The sequence below is a fragment of the Onychomys torridus genome, chromosome 15, assembly GCF_903995425.1.
Source record: "Onychomys torridus chromosome 15, mOncTor1.1, whole genome shotgun sequence".
Taxonomy (NCBI): Eukaryota; Metazoa; Chordata; class Mammalia; order Rodentia; family Cricetidae; genus Onychomys; species Onychomys torridus.
This window is the reverse complement of record NC_050457.1, coordinates 17,042,468-17,067,194: the sequence shown is the minus strand read 5'-3', so window position 1 is coordinate 17,067,194 and position 24,727 is coordinate 17,042,468. Positions and strand designations below refer to the sequence as shown.

The 24,727-nt window shown below is 41.4% G+C and overlaps 1 protein-coding gene across 1 annotated transcript in view; it reads left to right on the top strand.

The window, feature by feature from the left end:
• Jmy (junction mediating and regulatory protein, p53 cofactor) overlaps positions 1-24,727 on the top strand; it is a 66,128-nt gene that overhangs the window by 25,558 nt on the left and 15,843 nt on the right. The window contains exons 3-7 of the mRNA XM_036207172.1: positions 2,710-2,860; positions 10,181-10,350; positions 18,991-19,156; positions 19,541-19,728; positions 20,265-20,351. Coding sequence (XP_036063065.1) covers positions 2,710-2,860; positions 10,181-10,350; positions 18,991-19,156; positions 19,541-19,728; positions 20,265-20,351 — 762 coding nt within the window. The remainder of the gene's footprint in view (positions 1-2,709; positions 2,861-10,180; positions 10,351-18,990; positions 19,157-19,540; positions 19,729-20,264; positions 20,352-24,727) is intronic.

Below are 24,727 nucleotides of genomic sequence, written 5' to 3'. Positions count from 1 at the left end.
TTTATTCATGCAGGTGGAAATGATTTCTGTCTTAATGTTCTGAGTTTTGAGTTTGTACATTCTTTGTTGTGTTTATTAAGTTTCTATTCCATAGTAAAGTCTGTTGAGGTTTGTTCAGAAAATGAAGCTAGCAATATCAACAGAGAGTGTTCTGATACTAAGATTTGTTAACTAGGTAAAAAGTAAAGCAGGTAATTAAGGAAGGCAACAAAATAAGCTACCTCAAGGAAACGATTATAAAAACAGCCACCACTTTAGAGGTGAAAGGACAAAGGGAAGGGACTGGACTGGATTTATTAAGCACAAAGGGCAAGTCCCCTGGAGCTGTGTCCTTATAAAAAGGATGGAGAGATCCAGACCTCTAAGGATAGTGCACTTGGTATGCTGGTACTGGATTATGAGGCTGGGTTTGGAAAAGCTGCAGACTTGATTTTGTTGTTGAAGAAGGAACTGTTGGTGCTGGAGTGTAAAAGCAAGTCTGGGATGATGCCTACGGATACAGCAGAGATAAAGATATGCAGATAGAAGGAAGAAGGGCATCTCTCACCATCCAACCTTTCTCTTGACAGTACCTGAAAAGGGTTTGCGGATTCTAAACCTAGCATTACCAGGTAGTAGGAGAATGACCTGGAAGATGAGGCAAAAAGGCTCTGTAGTGCCTGGGATCTCAAGCATGCCACACCGTGATCATTTAAATGCATTATTGATATGATAAGGTATATGTGAATGAAAGATCTTGTGGTTAATTAGTAACAGAACCATGTCTCCTAATTTTGCAAGTAAGTAAGTAAATAAATGAATTCTGTATCACTAATGTATTCCCCTTCCATTGCATTATAAATTTCCAGTGAGGAATACTGCATCCTACTCATTTTTGTACTCTCTGAATCATCTGGTACATGGGTGTGTTGTTACCCCCCCCATGTTATATTTTTTATTGTATTTTACATGTATGAGTGTTTGCTTACATGTGTGCATGTGCACCATATCTATGCCTGGTGCTCATAGAGGTCAGAAGAGAGAGGGCATTGGCTCCCTAGATTGTTGTGAATGGTTGGTTGCAAACCACCATGTAGATGCTGGGAACCAAACCCAGGTTCTCTACAATAGCAGTAAGTTCTCTTGCATGCTGAGCATCTCTGCTTCTCCACACTGGTCTCTTTATTTAAATTGCACACTTAATATTTTCAAATATGAGCCACAACAAAACTCAAAAAGAGAAGTGAACAATATACAAAGCATATATGTGACTCCTGGAGTGGTAGGTATAGAGGTTGCATAATGGGGAAAACAAATCCAGTATAAATGACTATCATGAACCAAGGTGCCGTACCAGACATGTTGGGACAGCCATGCTAGCACACGCTTGTCATCATCCAGCAGCGAGTCAGGAGGCATGGGATAACAGGCATGGCAGGAACCACATGCGTGGGAGAAACTGCAGCAATTGTAGAATCTCTTGAAGTTGGGTACCTTTTCATAGTGAACACTCACTTTGTGTGTGTGTGTGTGTGTGTGTGTGTGTGTGTGTGTGTGTGTGTGTGTGTAGTGTGTGTGTGTGCCATGTGTGACTTACATTTATCTGTTTTTCATTTACTGTGTATGGGTATTTTCTTACATGTATATCTGTATACCACATGTGTGCCTGGTACCAACAGAAGCCAGAAGAGGGTGTCAGATCCCCTGAGACTGGAGTTGCAGATAGCTGTGAATCACCATATGGGTGCTGGGAATTGCATTTGGGTCCTCTAGAAAAGCAGCCAGTGCTATTGATTGCTGAGCTGTTTCTCTAACCCCATCCTACCCTACCTTTTTTTTTTTTTCTGTTTTTTGTTGTTTTTGTTTTGTTTTGTTTTCTGAGACAAGGTCTTTCTATATAGTCCTGACTGTCCTGAAACTTAATATGTAGACCAGACTGGCCTTGAACTCAGAGATATCTGCCTCTGCCTTCTGAATGCTAGGGTTAAAGGTGTGTGCCAACACTCTTCTTGTTTTTCATGTCTTAACATTATTATTAATTTTTTTTCCCTCATGCTTCAGCTTTTTAAGAGCTGGGATTACAGACATGGGCCACCATACCCTGCTTAAATGTTTCTTATTTAATTTTTAAAATCAGTCTCCTGGATATGATAAAGCAGAATTATGTGTCCATAACCTATTTCTGTTCATTTTGTTCATTAGCTGGTTTGTTTTTATCTTAAAAGGTAGAGTGTTTGCTTGGGATATGCCAGGCCTTAATACTTGAAAAAGGAAAACAATAAATAAAAGAAAATTTATGTAGAGTATTTCCAGTATGCACTTGGGCAGATTTTTACAATATCACCAATCTTCAAATCTTTTAATATTTAATGGCCTTTAAATAAAATCACTGTGTAAATAATTGTTAACCTAAAATATTACTATTGTAAGTGAGAAAATAAATTGCTCATTATCTCACCACTCAGAAACGAGCCAACGCCTTGCTGTGTGTTGTTTCCACATACGTAGAAGGGAATGGAGGGTGGAGGAAGGTTCAGAGGGAAGGATGGAGGGCAGATTCCCATGTCAGACATCTTCAGCATGGCTAGGAAGTCTACTCAGTTTAAATATCACCAATGGTGACAAGTAATGTGCTTTATTTTAGCACCAAGCCTAACTAGTTCCTGGCATATAACATTCAGTAAATGTTAGAGGAATGAGTAAAGGATTTCTGCCTCTTTTTCTCTGAAGATTTCCATGGAGAATGACTACCTGGGACCTCGAAGAATTGAGAGTCTACAGAAAGAAGACGCTGACTGGCAGCGGAAAGCTCACATGGCTGTGTTGTCTATTCAGGATCTCACTGTCAAATACTTTGAAATAACAGCTAAAGCTCAGAAAGGTAAGCTGCAGTAAGAGTCCGTAGGCATATTTGAAAGATCAGTAGTTACGTTTTTTATGGTTAGAATAATTGTATAGTAGAGTTGGGTCAGTGTGACTTACCTCAGCAAGTCAAGGTACCCTTTCGGCTCCTCCTAGGCAAACGTGTATGGCCAGACGCTCTTTAAATCAGCAGAAAAGCGCGAGCACTGCTGTGGGAGCCACCAGAGAAGACTTCTCAGACGGGTTTAAGTCTTCGATCAGCTATTACTTCACTGAGTGTTCGGGATCCCAGTGTAGTCCTGAGCCTTTCCCAGGGTGAGCTTTTAAGCACAGAATCTATGTTCTGGGTTGACATAGTTCAGTTAACAAGAACAGTTAGCCAGAGCAGTACTACAGAAGCCAAAGAAAGCAAGGTTAAGACATTCAGAGACTTCCTCAGATTATGGACTTGGATGGATTGGTCTTTGTTTTCATTTTGGCAGGTGGTGCTGCCTACATGCTGTGTTTTATGGCCTGATTGTACTTCTATCATGGAGTTAGTTGTGCTTAGGTCTGGGGGCCTACTAATGTCTGAGGCCCTGTTACAAGTACAGAAACAGATGCAGTAAGGTCATTTCATCTTGGATAAGGCCAATTAATGGAGAAACATGATTGAAACAAATAATCATCTATAAACACAAATGAATTTTTTACAAAGCTAAACCTCACAGACTTGACTTTAAAAATGTATCATACTTAAAATAGAACATGTCCCTCTCTCCTCAGTATACTCTACTTTATTGATCATACAGTTGCTTTAATATTTGAATACAATTTTAAAAGAATTTTTTTGTTGTTGTTTTTGTTTTTTGAGACAGGGTTTTTCTGTGAAAAGTCCTGGCTATCCTGGAACTCACTCTGTAGACCAGACTGGCCTTGAACTCACAGAAATCCGCCTGCCTTTGCCTCCCAAGAGCACCACCACTACTGCCTGGCAATGGTCAGAAATTTAAGAAAGATCGAAATATATTTGATATAAGATAGACAATAGGGATATTTTGTTTGAGACATTAAAACTGAGGTTCAAAGAGATGCTGAGTTGAAAAGTTTGGCTCTGTTGTTAGTATGCCTGTTCATGCCACATTAAATAATAAAAAGGTTCTTCTTCTTGGAGTAGTTTAGACTAAGAGTGAACACAAACTTTAATTTTGTCTTCTCTTTATCTGCAGTTTGTGGTCTGTTGTCTATCTGTTATGTGTGTGTGATGATTGTTGTCTTCCCCTAGCAAAGGGTTTTGCTCCATATTTATTGAACAGCGCAGAAAACATATATGGGAAAGAAATGAGGAATTGTCTTCTATAAACATTTTAGAGTTTTTTATAAGAGATGTTTTACTCATACAAGCTGACCCAAGATAGTACTCAAAACTACAAACATGTTGTCAGCCTATATCCACATGTTGCTTTCAACTTATGGTGGATGTTTGTTTTCTTTAAGGTTGCTTTCAGCAAATGATTAGCACAACACACACATATTCTAGGTCAGTGGCATGGAAGTGTATATAGTATAAAATCAAAGCTATGCATTTAGCTTTTTGAACAATATGATTATGTGGAAAGTTGAGGATATAGTAAGGGTGGGTTCATTTGTTTTTTTAAGGGCAAGTTGACAGGCTGAACACACAGTAGGGAAACAGATTGAGCACATAGTCAAGGCATGTTATTAATGTGGTTCATGCAAGGTCTGGCAAAAATTCAGTTTTTGAAGGCAAGAAATATTTTCAGGAAAAGCTGTTCCCTCAGTCATTTAAGAGCCACTAAGAACAGCAATGACTATAGCAAGAAAGCTCAGACAGCCAAGAAAAGGAGCACAGCCTCTAAGGAAGAAAATTCCTTTCTCTCAGATCAGGAACACAGGTAATTTTTAAAGTCTGTAAGTCAGGAAGTAGCAGTGTGTTTGAAGTAAGCACCAGAGGCTTGAAGTAAGTGGGAATGGGGGTGGTAAGCATAAGGAGCTGACTTACAGTTACCTTTTAAGAGGTATATAAATTATTGTGAATTTATTTCTTCTTAAAGGAGTTCTGGGGCTGGAGAGATGGCTCAGCAGTTAAGAGCACTGACTGCTCTTGCAAAGAATCTGGATCAATCCCTGACACCCCTGTGGTGGTTCACTTTTGTCTGTTAACTCCATTTCCAGGGAATCCTTTTCTGGCTTCCCTGGACACCATGCATACATGGTGTGTGCACAGGAAGGCAAAACACCTGTACATATAAATAAAGGATTTCTGGAAATTTTATTTTTTTAATTTAAATTTAATTTAATTTAATTTTGATACAGGGTTTCTCTGTGTAGTTTTGGTGCCTGTCCTGGATTTGCTCTGTAGACTAGGCTGGCCTCAACCTCACAGAGATCTGCCTAGCTCTGCCTCCCGAGTGCTGGGATTAAAGGCATGTGCCGCCCCCACCTGGTGATTTCTGAAAATTTTAAGGCAAAAAATTACTAAATTCTTATCTTAGTCAGTATTCTGTTGCTGTGAAGAGACACCATGACCACAGCAACTCTTACAAAAGAAAACATTTAATTTGAGCTGGCTTACAGTTCAGAGATTTAGTCCATTATCATCATGGTGAGGTTTGATGGCGTGCAGGCAGACATGGTGCTGGAGAAGGAGCAGAGAGTCCTACATCTCAGTCTGCAGCAACAGGAAGTGAACTGTGTGCTAGGTGTAGCTTGAGCATAGCAGACCTCAAAATCTACCCCCTCTAGGCCACACTTCCTCAACAAGGCCACACCGACTCCAGCAAAGTCACATCTTCTAATAGTGCCACTTCCCGTGGGGGCCATTTTCTTTCAAACCACCACATTCTACTCCCTAGCTCCCATTATGATAGGCTTGTGGCCATATCATAATGCAAAAATACATTCAGTCCAACTTCAAAAGTCCTTTTAGTCTTTAACAGTCTCAAACGTATTTAAAACCTGAAGTCCAAAGTCTCTTGTGAGATTCATGCAATCTCTTAACTCTAATCCCTTGTAAAATAAAAATAAAAAAGCAGATCACAGGGTTGGGGATTTAGCTCAGTGGTAGAGCACTTGCTAGAGGCCCTGGGTTTGGTCCTCAGCTCTGGCCAAAAAAAAAAAAAAAAAAGCAGAACACAACACATACTTCCAGCATATATGCCAGAGGATATACTTAGTATTACAAAATGAAGGAAAGGGGGGATAATGAGAAAATACTGGGCCAAAGCAAGACCAACTCCCCCTGCCCCCCTTCTCCATGAACTCCAAACTCTGTATCTCCATATCTGATGTCAAAACACTCGTCAGATTTCCAGTGTCTTTCAGTTTTGTTGAGTGCAACACACTCCTCTCTCTTTCGGGCCTGGTTCCAGTCCTTGTTAGCAGCTTTCCTCAATAGGTATCCCACAACTTTGTGGTCTCTAAGACAATTCAGGCTTCACCTTTACAGCCTCACACAATGGCCTCTGTGGGCTTCCATGCAAGGATAACCCTGCCCATGCCTGGCCTCAGTGGCTTTTCTTAGTCTCAGAGGAAGATTCCATAGCTCCTTTCTTCTATCTTTGACTCTAAAGCCAAACCCATGTGGTTGAATCTGCCAAGTTCTACTGCTTTCTGGGGTTGGAACATGGTCCCCTTGTTCAGTTATATTTTTACCAGCTTTCTGTCCTTCATGGCCTAAGCTTAGCTGCCCTGCAACTTGCTCTGTAGACCAGGCTGGCCTTAAACTCAGAGAAGCCCCAGCCTCTGCTTTCTGATTACTGGGATTAAACGTGTGCACCACTATGTCTGGCCCAATTCTGTTCTTTAATTCCTTTTTACAAGTTGGAAGTTTAGCTGGGTGGGATATTGCCCTGAGGTTGCCACTCCCTTTATTCCATTTCTTAATCTGTTTATCGTCTTGAACCCAGGACTTGGCTTCATTCCACTTCCTAGTATCCCTTTCCTCCTCAAATTGTACATCTTGTATTTTTTTTTTTTTTTTGCTCTGCTTGCTCCTTTTCATTATAGATTTTCTTAACAGTCAACACTAAGCTGGGCGGTGGTGGCGCATGCCTTTAATCCCAGCACTCGGGAGGCAGAGGCAGGTGGATCTCTGCGAGTTTGAGGCCAGTCTGGTCTACAGAGCGAGTTCCAGGACAGGCTTCAAAGCTACACAGAGAAACCCTGTCTCGGGGGTGGGGGTGGGGTGGAGGGGGCAAGAGTTAACACTAGTAACCACACGACATAGTCTATACTAGGCTGTTTTGAGATCTCCTTTACCAGTGCAACTAACCCAAAACTCTTCACTTTAGCCTCAGGCAGACTCTTTGGACAAGGGCAAAAGGCAACCACTTTCTTCACCAAAATATTACAAAAATGATCTCTAGGCAACATACTAAAAGTCCGCTCTGAAACTTGTTGTGCCAGGCCCCCACAGTTCAGATCCCTCTCAGCACCACTGTCTCCATGCTCCTACTAGTGTGGCCCATTAAGCAGTGCTTAAAGCATTCCACTGCTTTCCTAACCCAAAGTACCAAAGTCCAAATTCCTCCAAACAAAAACATGGTCAGGCCTATCACAGCAATACCCCAGTCTCTGATACCAACTTCTGCCTTAGTTAGGTTTCTATTGCTGTGAAGAGACAACCTGACCACAACAACTCTTATAAAGGAAAACCTTTAATTGGGCTGGCTTACAGTTTTAGAGGTTTAGTCCATTGTTATTTTGGCAGGACATGCAAGCAGATATGTTGCTGGAGAAGGAGCTGAGAGTTCTACATCTTGGTATATAGGCAACAGGAAGTGAACGGACTTACTGGGCATGGCTTGAGCATAGACATCAAAGCAGACCCCCAGAGTGACATACTTCCTACAATAAGGCCATATCTGCTCCAAAGCCACACCTCCTAATAGTGTCACTCCCTGGGGACCATTCTCTTCCAAATCAACCACAATTCTATATTGTAAAAGATGGTTAGGACAAAGTAACAATACAAAATTAATTGCCCTTTAAAATATAAAAGAAGATACCAGCAAGTTTATCATTTGTTGTATTTTGAACTAATCTAAATGCCAACTTATGTAAGAAAGCGTCTATCATTTATTAAAATGTGATTGGGCATAAAGATACAGAATTAAGGTTTCAGGTGGCAGCACTGTCAATGTTCCTATCAGTATTTTTATTTATTTATTTATTTGTTTGTTTATTTTGGGTGTTTTCGAGACAGGGTTTCTCTGTGTAGTTTTGGTGCCTGTCTCCTGAGTGCTGGGATTAAAGGTGTATGCCACCACTGCCTGGCTTATTTTTATTTATATGCATGTATCTATGTGGTTGTGTGTGTGTGTGTGTGTGTGTGTGTGTGTGTGTGTGTGTGTGTGTGTGTGTGTTTTAAATGCACTCAAATGGAGGCCCAAGGCATTGGCTCTCCTGGAACTGGCTTTACAAGTCTTTGTGAGCTGCCCATTGTAGGTGCTGCTAATGGACCTTGAGTCCTCTGGAAGAGCAGTTGGTGCTCCTAATCACTAGTTCTACTTTTTTAAAACTGGAAGACATTAGCTGTCTATCAACAATTAGCGTCTGAGCCAGGCCTGTGTTATTACAAACTAAGTTCTTCTTCCTTTCTGTGCAGTGATGTCACACACTGTTAATCCCAGCACTCGGGAGGCAGAGGCAGGCGGATCTCTGAGTTTGAGGCCAGCCTGGGCTACAGAATGAGTTCCAGGACAGCCAGGGCTCTTAAACAGAGAAACCCTGTCTTGGGGTGGAAAGTTCTTCCTTTCTGGAACAGGAAGAGGGCTGATGAGTCCTTTTTACCTTCTATAGCAGGAATCTTAGAGGTCTAATTATAAAATCAAACCGAGCCAGGTATTGGGGTGAATGCTGGAAGATCAGAGGCAGAACAGCCACAGCCACCTCACCTTGCCAGTTCCTCAGCTGATCCTGTTTCCTCAGACTGGAAGCCTCCGAGTCCTCATCCAGAATGGGTCTCAGCTGAACTGCTTCTCAAAAGCCTGAAAGCTTAACCAAGCTAAAAGCTTCTAGTTTCTGGTCTTCACGCCCTATATCTCTTTCTGCTTTCTGCCATCACTCCCTGGGATTAAAGGCATGTGTCACCATGCCTGGCTGTTTCCAATGTGGCCTTGAACTCACAGAGATCCAGACGGATTTCTGCTTCTGGAATGCTAGGTTCAAAGGTGTGAGTGCCGGGTTGGGGATTTAGCTCAGTGGCAGAGCACTTGCCTAGCAAGCACAAGGCCCTGGGTTGGGTCCTTAGCTCCAGGGGTGGGAAAAAGGGGCTTGTGTGCCACCATTTTTTAGCCTCTGTTCTCTGACCCCAGATAAGTTTATTAGGGTGCACAATATTTGGGAGAACATAATACCACCACAACCTTCTGAATGAGAGCTGAACTAGTGTGTGACTTTAGTTCCTCCTGCATCTGGTTCTCACAAAATTTTCAGACTATACGGTGATAAACCATGGAATGTATGATTGTGCGTTTAGAATATTTATGGCTTAGATTTCAACTAATATATGTATGCTATATATATGCATATATGTGCTTCAATCATGTTTACCCCCATTTCTAAATGTTACTTTTATTGATTAATTTATTATTTGTTGTTTGAGACAGGGTCTCTGTAGCCCTAACTGTCCTGTAATTGACTCACTATGTAAATGAGGCTGGCCTCAACTCACCATGTCCAGCTTTCAGCTTTTTTTTTTTTTTTTTTTTTTTTCCCCCAGAGCTGAGGACCGAACCCAGGGCCTTGCGCTTGCTAGGCAAGTGCTCTACCACTGAGCTAAATTCCCAACCCCTCAGCTATTTTTTAAAATGATTTATATGTATTTTTAATTTATGTGTATGTATGTGAGTCTGTGTGTTTATGTACACCACATGTGTACAGAATCCTGAGGAGGCCAGAAAAAGGCATCGGATTCTCTGGAACTAGTTATTACAGGTGGTTGTGAATTGCTGTGTGGATGCTGGAACCAAACTCAGGTCCTCTACAAGAGCAGTAAACAAGCTTACCTTCTGAGCCATCTCTCCATCCCATGTTGAAGGGTGTTTCTTTGTTTTGTTTGAGGCAGTGTCTCACTGTGTAGTTCTGGCTGTTGTGAAATTTACTATGTAGACCAGGTTGGCCTCAAACTTAGGTTCAGCTGCCTCCTTAGTGCTGCGATTAAAGGCGGCGTATACCACTGCTTGAGATAACAGAGAATGTATGATATTATTGAACTATTAAGATTTTAGAGATGTTGAACATTTATTGTGAAGGGTCAGTGAAATCTAAGACCTTATAGTTCTTTAGTGTCTAGCAGTTTTGTGCCTTAATACCCCTACAAAATTATTATTACCAGCTGTGTATGATCGGATGCGAGCAGATCAGAAGAAATTTGGCAAAGCATCATGGGCAGCAGCTGCAGAGCGCATGGAAAAACTCCAGTATGCAGTTTCTAAGGAGACTTTGCAGATGATGAGAGCTAAAGAGATTTGTCTGGAACAGAAGAAACATGCACTGAAAGAAGAGGTAATAAGCGCCTTCATTCAAACATAAAATGTAAAAAGTTAGGATTTACATATATTAGATTCTTGGCTTGGATAGAAATCTTTTTTGAAATTTTTATATAACATTTTCTGATTACACTGCCAGTTTCTTATGCGTTGTATGTCTGTGTGTGTGTGTGTGTACATTCACACAGATGTAGATGCATATGTTTGTATGTGTATGCATGAGGGCAGTCAGCCTTGGGTGTCATTCCTCAGTTGATGACCACTTTGTTTTTTGAGAAAGGATCCTCCCGGTCCTGGCACTTGTCAGTTAGGCTGGGCAGGCCATCCCAAGGATCCACCCTTCTCTATGTCTCCAGCCCTGGGATTTCAAATCTGTGCCATCATACTCAGCATTTTTCTATGGGCTCTGGGATCAGGTTCTTAGACTTGCATGATGTTTTAGTTTTCTTTCTGATGCTGTGATAAAATGTAGACCAACAGCAGCTAGGGGGAGGAAAGGATTTATGTGTTTATAGTCGGGGTCACAGTCCGTCCAGAGGGTTGTTGGGGCAGGAGCTTGACTCAGAAGCCATGCAGGAGTGCTGCTTGCTGGCTTGTTCTCTCACTGGCTCAGGCTCATATTCAGTTAGTTTGCTTAAACCGCCCAGGATAGCCGGTGTAGCGATACACTCCTTTAAACCCAGCACTCGGGAGGCAGAGGCAGGCAGAGCACTGTGAGTTCAAGGCCAGCCTGGTCTACAAAGTGAGTTCCAGCATAGCCAGGTCTGTTACACAGAGAACCCCTGTCTTGAAAAATTAAAGCAAACCAAAAACCTGCCCAGGACCACCAGCCCAGGGAATAGGACAGGTGATTCTAGGCTGTGTCAGGTTATATGGCTGTCTGACATCAGAGTTATTTTTTATGTATGTAATAAGACACCATGATCAAGGCATCTTGAAAAGAAGGGGCAGGGAGCACGGCAGCACCCAGGCAGACATGGCACTGGAGCAGCAGCTGACAGCTCACATTTCAGTCCTCCAACTAGGCCACACCTCCTAATCCTTCCTAAACAGTTTACCAACTGGGGACCAAGCGTTCAAATATGGGGCCAAAAAGTGTTGTTGAGAGCCAGTGAGGTAACTCAGTGGTTAAGTACACTGCCTGCTTTTTCAGAGGAGCGTGTTCGATTCCCAACATGCACTGGTGCCTAGCTGGCTGCAACTCCTGTCTCGGGATTTGTTGCCCTCTCCAGCCTCTGTGGGCACTACATCTATGGTGCACAGATATACACGAAGATACAACATCTATACATGTAAAAAACATTTCTGAAATTTATGTGTTGATTATATGTTGGACTTTACTCCTCGCTTTCCCTTACCAATTTTATATCAGGATAATTGTTTATTTCAGTACACATTATTATTTTTTCTTGTGTATATGGATAGAATCTCCCTTTGTGACCTTGCCTGGACCCCTTCATTTCACCGTAGCAGATTTTTTTTTAAGCTTTAAGGTTTTAAACATTTGTGTGCTTTTATGTGCACATTTGAGTGCCTGTAGTTATAAGTAGTTGTAAGATGCTTGTTGTGGGTCCTGGGAAAGCGAGCTGCGAGGGCTCCTAACTGGAACCCCTCACAGCCACACAGACTGATTCCTCAAGGTACCTTAGTCCCCAGACTTGGGTGTTCTGTTTCATCCTTCTTCTTTCTTTGCTATTTTCCCCCCTGATTTTTGGAGTTCCACACAACTCAAATGACCTCTTTGTCATTGCCCTGTTGCTGTGAAAAGACACCATAACCAAGATAAAAGAAAGCATTTCATTCAGGGCTTGCTTATAGTTTCAGAGGCTTAGTCCATTATCATGGCAGGGAGCATGGAGGGGGTGGTGAGAGAGAGAGAGAGAGAGAGAGAGAGAGAGAGAGGGAGGGAGGGAGAAAGAGAGAAAGAACTCGAGAGCGCCACAGCTATTCCAACAATTCCATACCTAATCCTTTCAAATAGTGGCACTCCCTGGTGACTAAGCATTCAGATATATGAGCCTATGGGGGTCATTTTTATTCAATACACCATACCCTCTCAGTTTATTAAGCAAAAAAAAAAAAAAAGTGCTTTCCCAGAAAGGCTGCATTTAAAATTTATTATTATTATTATTGTGTTGTATATAAGAGTGCTCGTGCTATGGTGTTTTTGTGGAGCCAGAGGACAACTTTGTGGAGTCAGGTCTCTCCACAATTATGTGGCTTCTGGAGATGGAATTTGGTATTCTTGGGGATCAAACTCAGGTTGCCAGGCTTGCGAGGCAAGAGATTTTAACCCCCTGAACCATGTCATTGACCTTACACATAGCCTTTTAAAGATAGTTTTTGAAAACATGAATAAGATATGGTCATAAAATATAGTGGGATTTGAAAAGTATATGTAAAAGTGATCTGTGAGCTTGATCACATTCAAGGTGACCATTGTAGAGGTACAGAGCCTTGACAGTTGGCATGGGAGGAGAGAGAAGGAGCACATGTGGAAAAGCAGTGTGTGTGTGCTCTGCCAAGAGTCAGATGTGATCCTCAAAGCAGCATGTCTCCATTGAAAGGAAAACACGGTCGGATTTGTTATGTATGAACAGTTGCTCTGGGTAATCATAAGGATGTATTTTAGGATCTTTCTATTGAGAACTCGACTTCACAAACTTGATTTCAGTGTTTTAGTAGAAACCAAGGTATGAATCAAAAATGAACATACAACTCAGTCTCTCTCTCTCTCATAATCTTGTACAGTAATGGATGAAGACTATATTGAAAGCAGTGTGGAGTTAGGAAAACATAAAAACTACACTTAATGTTTTTGCAGTCTGAGCATTTGGTGAAGGTTAGATCCAAGTTTGCATACATTCATTTTGAATAGGTTGGTAAGAATGGCAAAATGTATGTTTTTATTGGTCTGGGTATAGTGAGCTAGGCAAAGGTGACTGAATTTATATTAGTTATTTTAAAGTACTTATACTTCAAGAATTATATAAAATAGAATTATTTGATTCATTTTTAGATTTGTGTTGATTTTTTTAAACTTTTATATATAGCAATACAGTTTACACTAAATAATACTTGGAGTAGAATGATTTAAACAATGAAAAAAAGGGGACATTTCAGGTTACAAGACTCACCCCCACCCCCACCCCCAGTTTTACTTTTGAGTGTGTTCAGACTAGTCACGTCAATCCTCACTGTTCTGTTAGTGGAATTGGAAGGTAAGCGTGGCTTCACAGTCACTGCCTCAGAGGAGTAACATGTGTTGGCTTCTTCTGGAATGCAAAGATGGTTCTTAGTGCTTTAACAGAGACTGTGAAATCATGTTTACCCTTGGAAAGGAGAGCTGCAAAGGAGTCAAAACTAGGGAAAGAAAATAGGATTCTCTGTGTAGCCCTGGCTGTCCTCCAACTCAAAGATCCACTTGTCTTTGGCTTCTGAGTTCTAGGATTAAAGATGTTTGCCACCACTGCCCAAGTATAGAAAAGAATTTTCTCATTATCTCATAGTATCCTCTTTTTGTCTCCTTTCTTAATTCTCCACCCACACTTACACCAGTGTTCATAGGCATATGCATACATCTACAAAGCCATGGACATTTAAAAGCCATTTTATTAGGGAGTGTAGCTCAGTGGTGGAACTCTTGCATAGGATGCACACGACGCCTAGCACTAAAATAATAACGAAAACTTGTCATTCAGATAGTCGCATAACAGAATAATCTAGCCATCACCAGCTACAGTATTTACAGAGAACTGCATGATAAACAAAACAATCTGAGTCATAGTACATTCATTTCCAGTCATATTTTTTATACCCACTGGCAGTGTATGATTATTAGAATTTGGAAAACTGTGTATTTACTTTTAAGAAGTATCTCTTGAAATATTTAGCTTTGTTTTCTAATGATCTTTTTTTTTTTTTTTTAAGGAATTTTTTTTTCTTTTTAAAGAATTCTGTTTGTTTTCTGGAGTCTGATCTGTTACCCAGTATGTAGCTGCTTTTCTACCATTGTCTTGGTTACTAACTGTGGAGCCAGGTGTGGTGGAGCATACTCATAATAGTCCTAGCACCTTCAAGGTAGAGACAGGAAGAGTAAGTTCTGTCCATCCTCAGACACGTAACCAGTATAGCCAGACTGGGATATGTGAGAGATCCTATCTCCACACCCTGTACCTCATGTATTTGTCAGGCTGTTGCCTACTTTTAATAGTACAGGTTAATTTTTTAAATTTTTTGTATGTGAATGTTTTGCCTGTATGAATGTATATATATCATACAGATACTTGGTGCCCCTGGAGGTCAGAAGAAGGAATCTGACTCCCTGGAATTGGTGTTATAGATGGCTGTCTACCATGTGGGTGCTGGGAACTACATCAGCTCCTCTCTTAACTGCAGATCCATCTGTGTGTGTGTGTGTGTGTGTGTGTTGTTAGAAAGTAAAATTGGACCTTGTCTGAAACAGTTGTACTTTGTATTCAATCTCTGAAGGGTTTCAGCGCCATCCCATGTTCCCCTGAGGCATTTCTACTGCAATTTCCTTTTATTGAGCCTGTTCCTTCTTGTTACTGGCTGTCTGGATCTCTTTTCAAATCCCAGCCTTTGTATTGCCTGTGAAGTAGACTTTGCCTTCATCTCATTGCTTAGTGTTGGCAATGTCTGATCTGTCTGACACTGACCTGCTGTAGCAAAGACCCCTGACTCTGACATTGGAAAGTACAGCTTCTTTAAAATAGGCCTCCAGTGGTAGAGGAAGGGAGAGGCTAAACTAGAGCTCTAGAGTTGGAGTCTGTGTGATTATTTTCTAGGTCACATCCTTGCTTATAGTAGTCTGCTTTAAAGTCTTGCATAATGTTTCTGAATTCTTCAAAGGATTTTTTAAATTGCCAGTTAGTCATTCTTGCCAGGTTTATGCTTGTTGTATATATAATATAGGTATTGTGTTTTATATATATTTAACTGTGATGATGTACTGTGTCGGTTTTAATAGCCTTAATTTAAGGTGTCTGCATTACTCATGAGAAACAGAACACATGTAAAATATTAAGCTCATCCCAAACAAATGCTTTGTGTCTGCAGGCTTCTGTGGTAACATAGCCTACTGGATGCTTTAGAGTAAGGGGAGGCATGTGTTTGTGTGTTTGCTTGTTTGTTGAGACAAGGTCTTACGGTAGCCCTGGAATTTGCCTTGCAGAACAGGTTGGCTTCCTGAGTGCAGCGTTTTGTTCTTAAAAGTGTTAATACTGTGTTTTAAACTGGGAAGTGACAAGAAGAGAAAGGACTAAGTGATCCAGTTCCAAACCTCTCGTGTTGCCTGAGGAAAATCCTGAAGCAGCAGCAGAAGACCTGTTGAAAAATAAAACTACTGTTAGTCACCAACAAGTCGTTACATTTATTTACTTGGGTTATTTTAAAGACCAACTTCTTGGTATAAAATTAAATCATAAGATTAGATGTTGTTTGGCTTTTTTACTCTTGGGGGCCTGCCACCCAGCTTCCAAATCACACACGGAGGCTTACTGAATTATAAATGCCTGGCCTTAGCTTGGATGGTTTCTTGCCAGCTTTCCTTAACTTAAATTATTCCATCTACCTTTTTCCTCTGGCCTTTTCCTATTCTCTTACTTCTGTAAATCTTATTCTTACTCTGTGGCTGGCTGTGTGGCTGTGTAGCTGGGAGGCTGCCCCCTAGAGTCCTCCTCCTTCCTCCCAGATTTCTCCTATATAGTCTTATATAGTCTCTCTGTCTGCTACCCCCGCCTGTCCTTTCTCCTGGCTTGCTATTGGCCGTTCAGCTCTTTATTAGATCATTAGATGTTTCAGACAGCCACAGTAGCACAGCTTCACGGAGTTAACACACCTTAAAATAATATTCTACAGCAATTAAAATTATGAATTAATAGAATTAGGAGTACTTTTAACATATATGCAGAGTGCCTAGGTCAGTCGTAGCAGACTTCCTGGTTGTCAGTTCAGTCTTTGTGAGCCCAGGTTAGTTGATTCTGTTGAGTTTTGTTGTGTCCTTGACCTCTCTGGCTCCTACAATCCTTTCTCCCTCTCTTCTGCAGGATTCCCTAAGCTCCACCTATGTGGGTCTGCATCTTTCCATCAGTTACTGGATGAAGCCTCTTTGAAGACAATTGGGCTAGGCATCAGTCTTGTCACAGGAGATGGCCAGTTCAGGCACCCTCTCCACTATTGCTAGGAGTCTTAGCTGGGGTCATCCTTGTAAATTCCTGGGGATTACCTGACCCCGAAATGGACCCCCTCTCCATTAGTCTGTTTCAATATTCTCTCCCCTGCACACACACCCCCCCCCAACACACTTGATTGCCGATATTCCCATCCCCACCTGTCCTCAGTACACTGACGGAATCTCCATTTCTCCTTTCCAGGGAGATCCAGGTGTTCTCTCCATGAACCCTCCTTGTTACCTAGTCTCACTGTGTAATTGTAGTATAGTTATCCTTTATTTTACAGCTAATATCCACTTATGAGTGAGTATATGCCATGTTTGCCTTTTTCAGTCTGAGTTACCTCACTCAGGATGATTTTTTTTTTTTCTAGTTTCATCCATTTGCCTTCGTATTTCCTGGTGTCCTTGTTTTTGTTTGTTTGTTTGTTTGTTTTTTTAACAGCTGAGTAATACTCCAATATGTAAATATACCACATTTTCTTTATCTAAGTTGTTTCTAGGTTCTGGCTATTATGAATAAAGCTGCTGTGAACATAGTTGAGCAAGTGTCCTTGTAGTATGATTGAGCATCCTTAGCTGGCTCTGGTTGATTTTCAGTTCTCTGAGAAACTGCCACACTGACTTCCAAAGTGGCTGTTGTACAAGATTGCACTCACACCAGCAATGAGGAGTGTTCCCCTTACTCCACATCCTCTCCAGCATGAGCTGTCACTTGTGTTTTTGATCTTAGCCATTCTGACAGATGTGAGATGGAGTCTCAGAGTCGTTTTGATTTGCATATCCCTTGATGGCTAAGGATGGTGCATATCTCCTTAAGTGTTTCTCAGCCAGCAAAATCTAAAATCTCGTTCAAAACATCTTTTTGTGCTCTCATGTGTCCATTACCTTCAAGACAAAAGGGATCATTTAATAGTAATATGAACCCCCCATCTTTCTGCCATAGACTTTCTTAGAGTAGAGCAGTGGTCAGATACCTCCCTTATGAACTGGGGACCCAGGTGATGTCAGCCTCACCCCCTGTGGCTTTTGGTAGTCACTTCTGCAAAGTCACTTGAAGCCAGAGGCCACCTCTCCAGTGCTACCAGGAACTCCAGGGCACATTGATGTGTATGCATTGGGTCTTCTGGCACAACTAAATACAACCTTAAAAGAGCCACAGCAGTTGTTCTATATTCTGGAAGAAATAGTCTCAGAACGCTTACAGTCTGACACTGGGAGCCTGGTGTTTTCCATCTCAGGAGCTCCTGAAAAAGCTGCATCTGTGGGAAGTGGTAGTGTTGGGAAGCAATTCTGAATCCTCCTTTCTCTATAGCTGATTACATCAAATGTGATGTAGGGCAAATCCCTCCCTCTTCAGGGCTAGCCACACAAGCCTCATACAAGACAACTACCACTTCAAAAACTATCCCCAGGAATTTCAGGATTCCTACTTAGGCCCAGTGTAGGGCCTTGATTTCAGTTCTCCTAAAGATAATAGGCTTTGTTACCAAAAATAACTATCATGCATAGATTGCAAGGACTTTTCACATCTAAAGCAATTCTCTCAGACTGATCTACATAACAAACTCACCTCACTCTCCAGCCAATATAGTTCCAGGAAGCTTTGCTGTAACTGAGAAACCAAGGGAGCCCGGCTGTGTGGAGTAACTGACTTTCCCACTCTGTTGTAGCCATTGAAATAGGATTCCACATTTTGTATGTTTATTGTGGAAAGGGAATGCTATAACTTGCTGAGAAAAGATTGAGATCTGTGTCAGGATGATAATAGTACATTGTTACTCTAAATATGAATGAGCGATGGTATAAACATTACAAGTCTGCCTGGTGGTAAGTTAGGTTGAAACTTTTCTTCACTGTTTATGAGTTACTATTGGTTCAGGTTCTTAGGTGTTTATTTTGTTCCTTATGTTTAGGAGGTGCCCTTTCTCCTCCTTCCTTGGTTCTGTGTGTGTTTTCTAAAAGTATAGATGCCTCCCCACACCCTCTTGTGATAGTGGAAGTGAACCTAGATCGTGATAATTGTAGAGATAGGCAGACTTTCATAGCTGAGCTGTCCTGGCTGCTTTTACTTTTTTATTTTGAGATAAATGTCTCAGTAAGTTGTCCAGACTGGCCTTGAGTTAATGTAACATCTTCAACACCCAAAGCTCAAGCCTCTGCTCCTAGGACTGTGCTCTCCAGGCTAGCCTCAGACTCCTGGCCTTAAGCGGTCTTCTGACTATCAGTGCCGCACCCAGCTTAGAAGTGTGTGGTGTGTGTGTCCCCACCCCCAGGGTTTCTCTGTGTAGTTCCGGCTGTCCTGAAACTCACTCTGTATGCCTGGGATTAAAGGTATGCACCACCACTGCCTGGCACTCTTTTCTTTCTTAAAGAAGTTACCTTATTGGATTAGTATTAATATCTAGTTGACTTCTTTCTCGTCTCCAGCAGTTAATAGTAGTGTTATTATTTTCACTGCAGATGCAAAGTTTACAGGGCGGTACGGAAGCTCTAGCTCAGTTGGATCAGCTTGAAGCTGATTACTATGATCTGCAGCTTCAGTTGTACGAAGTACAGTTGGAAATCTTGAAGTGTGAAGAGTTACTTTTGACTGCACAACTGGAGAGCATCAAAAGACTTATATCAGGTATGGTGTGGATTCAACCACAGCTTCCACAAAAGGTAGAGGATGTGGAGAAAGTGTGCTTGGACCCAACTGTGTTTCTCCTAACACTTAAAAAATAGTCTAAACATAAATGTTTGAAAGAGTTTGTGAACTTAGCAGCTTGGGCTGCATGTTGGAGTGTTTTTGTAGCATGTCTTCTTTGTTAAAGGATGTTTCATCTAGAATCAGAATTTGTGTAGGTTTGCGTGGGTGGGGTGCAAAAGAGTGAGGTCTGTATGTATTGAACACTTACTGTGTACCAGACACTGCTAAAAATGTTGTGTAATCTAGTCCGAGGTCTATTTCCTCACCTTTTAATCGCTGTTGAATAAAGAAGCTCATTCCTAACCATGCCTTCTGTGACAGAAAAGAGAGATGAAGTGGTATACTACGACACCTACGAAAGCATGGAGGCCATGCTGGAGAAGGAGGAGATGGTGGCGTCTGTGTACGCGCAGCGAGAGGAGCTGCAGAAGCTGCAGCAGAAGGCACGGCAGCTGGAAGCAAGAAGGGGGCGTGTCTCGGCCAAGAAAGCCTACCTCAGAAACAAAAAGGTACTGCAGCCTGTTTCATGCATTATTTCATCCTTGATCCATGTCTAACAATTCAGATTGTAATAGGATCATCATTACTTCCATTTTTAAAACTCAGTAGCCATTACCTACTCTCAGCTTCTTACATCAAACATTTCTATTTCTCTTAGAAGAGTTGTCCTTTTCCGTATATTCTAACAGCCAGTGTGGCTGGGTTCCACTTATTCTGCAGGTGACTCACTAAAGGATGTGGCTAGGATCCCCTGCAGTGCGTTGAAAGGAAAGCTGGAGTGTCCTGACTCATGGCCAGGGTCCTTAGCCTTGCTTAGTGAGGTTGGGATGTTAGGAGAGTGGACTGAGGTACTGCCCTTCAAGCTAGACAGGTCTTAACGGCCAGTTCTGACCCTTCAGAGCTGTAGAGACAGGTTTAGTGGTCTGTGGTGAAGGAAGGAGGAGCTAGTCCTTGTTAGCTCTGTGCCCCTGAGTAAAACAAGTCAGATAAACTTTGCTGTGGTCTTAGTCTCACTTTAATTAAAACACATTTTATATTTTTCTAGGAAATTTGTATTGCAAAACACAATGAAAAGTTCCAGCAGCGTTTTCAGAGTGAAGAGGAATATAGAACCCATCACACAGTACAACTAGTAAGTCAGGACTCCTGGAGACTTGGAACAAAATCTTACATGTGTCCAGAGTATGTGTCACCAGATGTTCGTGACTGTGAATTTGTACGTTTGAATGAATGAGTGAATGAGATCTGTTTTAGGAAAAATGAATGCTGAGTACAAGAGTTGCTGTGTGCTACTTATAGCTTAACCTCCAGCTTTCCGTTACCACTAAGGTTATACGTGTGTTACAGTCAGCAGCGAGTCAGTGCTGGCATAAGATGGCTCTCCAAAGTCTATTGATCCTGGTGGTGTGAGGTCTACTACTATTCTCAGGTGTAAAAGGACAGGGATCTGTGACTGAGATTCACACAGGTTAGTTTTACTGCCCTGTGTATATTTGGAATATACACAGTGTAGCACATTCAGGTTGACTTATTTCACTTAGTAATGCAGATTTAAGGTTTTGATTGTTGGACAGCAGGGTAAGGTTAAATGTGCTAGTTTGCACTTACCTCAGCAGTAATTGAGAGCTCTCTGCTGTCACCCTGTCCAGCTTTTGCTGTCCTCAGAGTGATAGCTGTCCTAATGGGTATAGTAGTATCTTAACGGTTTTGTTCATCGTCCTAAACGACATGGTGCTGAGCATGGGTTCACATGCTCATCTGCCACTTACCTATTTTCGTTAGTAAAGTGCTTGTCAGATTCCTTGCTCAGGTTTTTTACTTATTTATTTATTTTGGGTTGTTTTGTTTTGATAGGATTTCATGTAGAACATGACCTTTCGTTCCTGTGTAGCTGAACCTTCTGCCTCCACCTCCCAGATTACAGTCCTACCACAGTCTGGCTTTTGTTGTTCACTTTGAGTGAGCTTTTCTTTTCTCATTGTTGAGTTGGAAGAGTCCTTTATCAGGTGTCTTTTGCTTATTCTCTCATTCTCTAAACAGCATCCTTTCCAGAGCTTTGGCTTTGAGCAATATCCGGCTTTCTATTTTTGTGTTTCATAGCATGGTGTCTCTTTATTGTAAATACTGTAGGGTTCCCACTTTGCATTTTACAGTTAGTCTATGAGCTGTTTGAGTTAAATTCTCCTGGCTCGTCTCAGGTCAGTGTCTCCATCACTTTGGGCATGTCCATGTCCACCTTATTATCGCTATTTGTTTAACAAACTGTGTGCTCCACTGCATTCCTTTTGCTGTCTCCATGGGTCTGTTAATTAATGTACGTCTTTTAACCTCTAAATCAACGAGGAGAAGAAGGAATCTATTTTTATTGAATTTTACTGTATATATACAAGGACTGTTTAACTTTCTTATTTCATTTATCAGAGTTTTATAGTTTTCTTCACTTAAATCTTGTAATATGGCAGGCAGATTTTGTCTTTGTGGGGATTAGTATTATTTCATATGTAATTTCAAATTCTAGTTGGTAGACTAGGAATTGTTTATGTATAGCATCTCTGCTGGAATGGTCCACTATTATTTTATACTGACTTTCTTTTCTACTTTCTACATATATTTCTACATAGCTTTATTTCTTGCCAATGTGTATAACTTTATTTCCCCTTCTTATGGCATAGCTTAGGATTTCTATTATGATATAAGGAAAGATAGACGAGGAGGAACACACTTGGCCTTTTCCAGTTAGCAGAAAGCTCCAGCTTCTTCTCAAGTGTGATGTCGTGTTTGCCATGTTTCAGATGTGCCCTGCCCTGCACTCCTAGATTGCTGAGAGTAACTAGTTTATTCTACGTGAGCTACATTTGGAATATCCTTCCCAGTATTGGACGCATCACACCTGCATACACTGGATTGGTTCTCCAGGTTTTGATATAGCTGTCTTTAGTCAACACTGGAAGCTTATACCTAATAGAATATGCAAATGCTAGTATGGCATTTCCCCCTACTCGCTTATTGTAAAGCTTCTCTTCTTTCTTTGACATCACATACAGCGTCAGTGGACTTGACTTCATTTCCAAGCCTTTGAGCTAATTTGGCACAGTTGAGCTAAGCTGCCCCTTACTATCCTAATTACATGGGGATCAGTCACTGATCCCTAAACTGTATGACTCTTCTCTTAGAAGCCAGAAATAGCAAATTAATTAGGGTCCTTTGTTTTCATCTCTCTGTCTGTGGGTTAGAATGTGCTGTGTCTGGTTAGGTAGGGATCAGAAGGAGAAGAGGGTGCCCTGCTCTCATTTCTACCTGGATTACTAGTTTGACTACTGACATTCTACTCTTTCTTTTTTAAAGATTTATTTATTTATTATGTACACAGAAGAGGGTGCCAGATCTCATTACAGATGGTTGTGAGCCACCATGTGGGTGCTGGGAATTGAACTCAGGACCTCTGGAAGAGCAGTCAATGCTCTTAACCTGTGAGCCATCTCTCCAGCCCTGACATTCTACTCTCAATTTGTTCTTTTATGTGACTAATCTGGTTTCCAATAAAATGCCAGGTTTTTTGGTGGATGAAGTAATTTATTTGTTCCTTAAAGAATTTTATGAGGACAAAGGTCAAATAAAGAAGTCAAAATCTACAGGGAAATCAGAGATAAATGTTATCTTCAAATTTGGCCCAACATCAGCATTAGATAGCCTACCTGAGGAGACAGAAAACAGTAACAAAGTAAGTCCATTCCTAAAACATGTGTAGCTCAGGGAAATGAGACCAGGCTTCAGGCATGTCCATTCTGAATTACCTTTAAAGAAATTCACACTCAGAAGACAGGGGAGACAGGAAGACAGACAGGTGGAAGGGGAGATTTCAGCACCCTCCCCATTTCACAGCGCTGTAAGTTTACATCTTCTCATTGGACCCTATTAGAGTTATCCTTGGCTGTTCTCAGCTGCGTGTGGCTCCTAGCTCAGGCTGAGCATGCCCAGAGCCTTCGATTACAGATGAGCATTGTTTCTCAAAGACTGGTTTGAAATGAAGCTCAAGGGATCTTTATTGGGATTTCTTGAGTAGTATATTGTTTAAAATATAACTCATAATTAATTTTATTGTTTTAACAGTTTTACATAGAAACCATGCAGGTCTAAGGTAGTTTAACATCTAATATTAACTCAAAAAATGAACAAAAAAAGCACAGAGTTTACTTGCTGACTGTTACTACCCCTGAACAAATGGTAAACAAGAAAATTATGGTCAAAAAACAAGTTATTTTTTCCCACTAAAACTATCCCTCACAGATATATATGATGGAGCACAACTATAGTTGTGGCTCTTGACAGACAAGGGCAGGGTGGTCACTTGAACAACTGAGGCCAGCATGGGCTACACACACAGACTACTTGTGCACTCGCTTGTGCTCTCTCTCTCTCCCCCCCCACTACCGTTCCTTCCTTCCTTCTTTCCCTCCCTCCCTCCCTCCCCTCCCCTCCCCTCCCTCCCTTCCTTTCTTCCTTTTTCTCTTTCACAACTCAGATTTTATTGGTTGAGGAGCAGAGTACACAGACATTTCAATTCTAAAAACATGGACCCAAACTCTTAAGAGTCATACATTGTGTTGACGTACCCAAAAGAGCCATGTGCTGTTTCTCTTTGAACTTATTCCAGTGATGTTCCATCCTAAACTTGGCAACTTTCCCCTGAGACCTCATATAACAAATGCCCACAATCATTAATTCCACTGACTTACAGTTTTGTGCCACATACAGTACATATTCAGAAATTTAATCTTTCACAGAACATTATCACAATTGTCAGGAAAATGGACTGCCATGACCAGAGACAGTTCTGACTGGGCAAGGACCAAGGAGTGGTTTTTTAGCATACAGTTCTACTAGAAACATGAAACCAGATATAACCTCCACTGACATTGCAGTTACTTCTACACCCAAAGCACCCCTGCCCCCCTCCAAAAAAAAAAAACAAAAAACACATGTATGCACTTTGACAATGGAAGCTGGATCTCCATAGACCAAGACTATCTAGGTTCCTTGTACCCAACTCTGATGCTGACAGAGCCCAGTCTCCTATATCAGCATAGCAGCCTCCCTCCTAAATCACAGGTAAGCTGATTTAACCAAAGTCCTTCAGATGCTAAAGGAGGAAACGGATGTGCATTCTAGGCCTGCCACTTAGGGGCTATGTATGCTCTTAGAGACATTATTTACCATAGTGATTCTAGGTTATAAGCATTATACTGCCCCAAACAACCTTGCCACTTCACATCTCTCCATCTGGGATCCTTAGATATAACAGATTTGACTTTGATAGTATACCAGCTGACAGATCAGCTACAGTATGATTAATTCATTCTTCTGAACTCTCTGTCCACCTGACCCAGAGAGATGCCGGCTCACCCTGGAAGCTCCGTCCAAGTCTCTAGGATCATGCAGTTTTTCCTAGGCATCTTAACCACCCTTCTATCTGTTTACACTCCAGTCATTGCTCTACAAGCTTCAGAG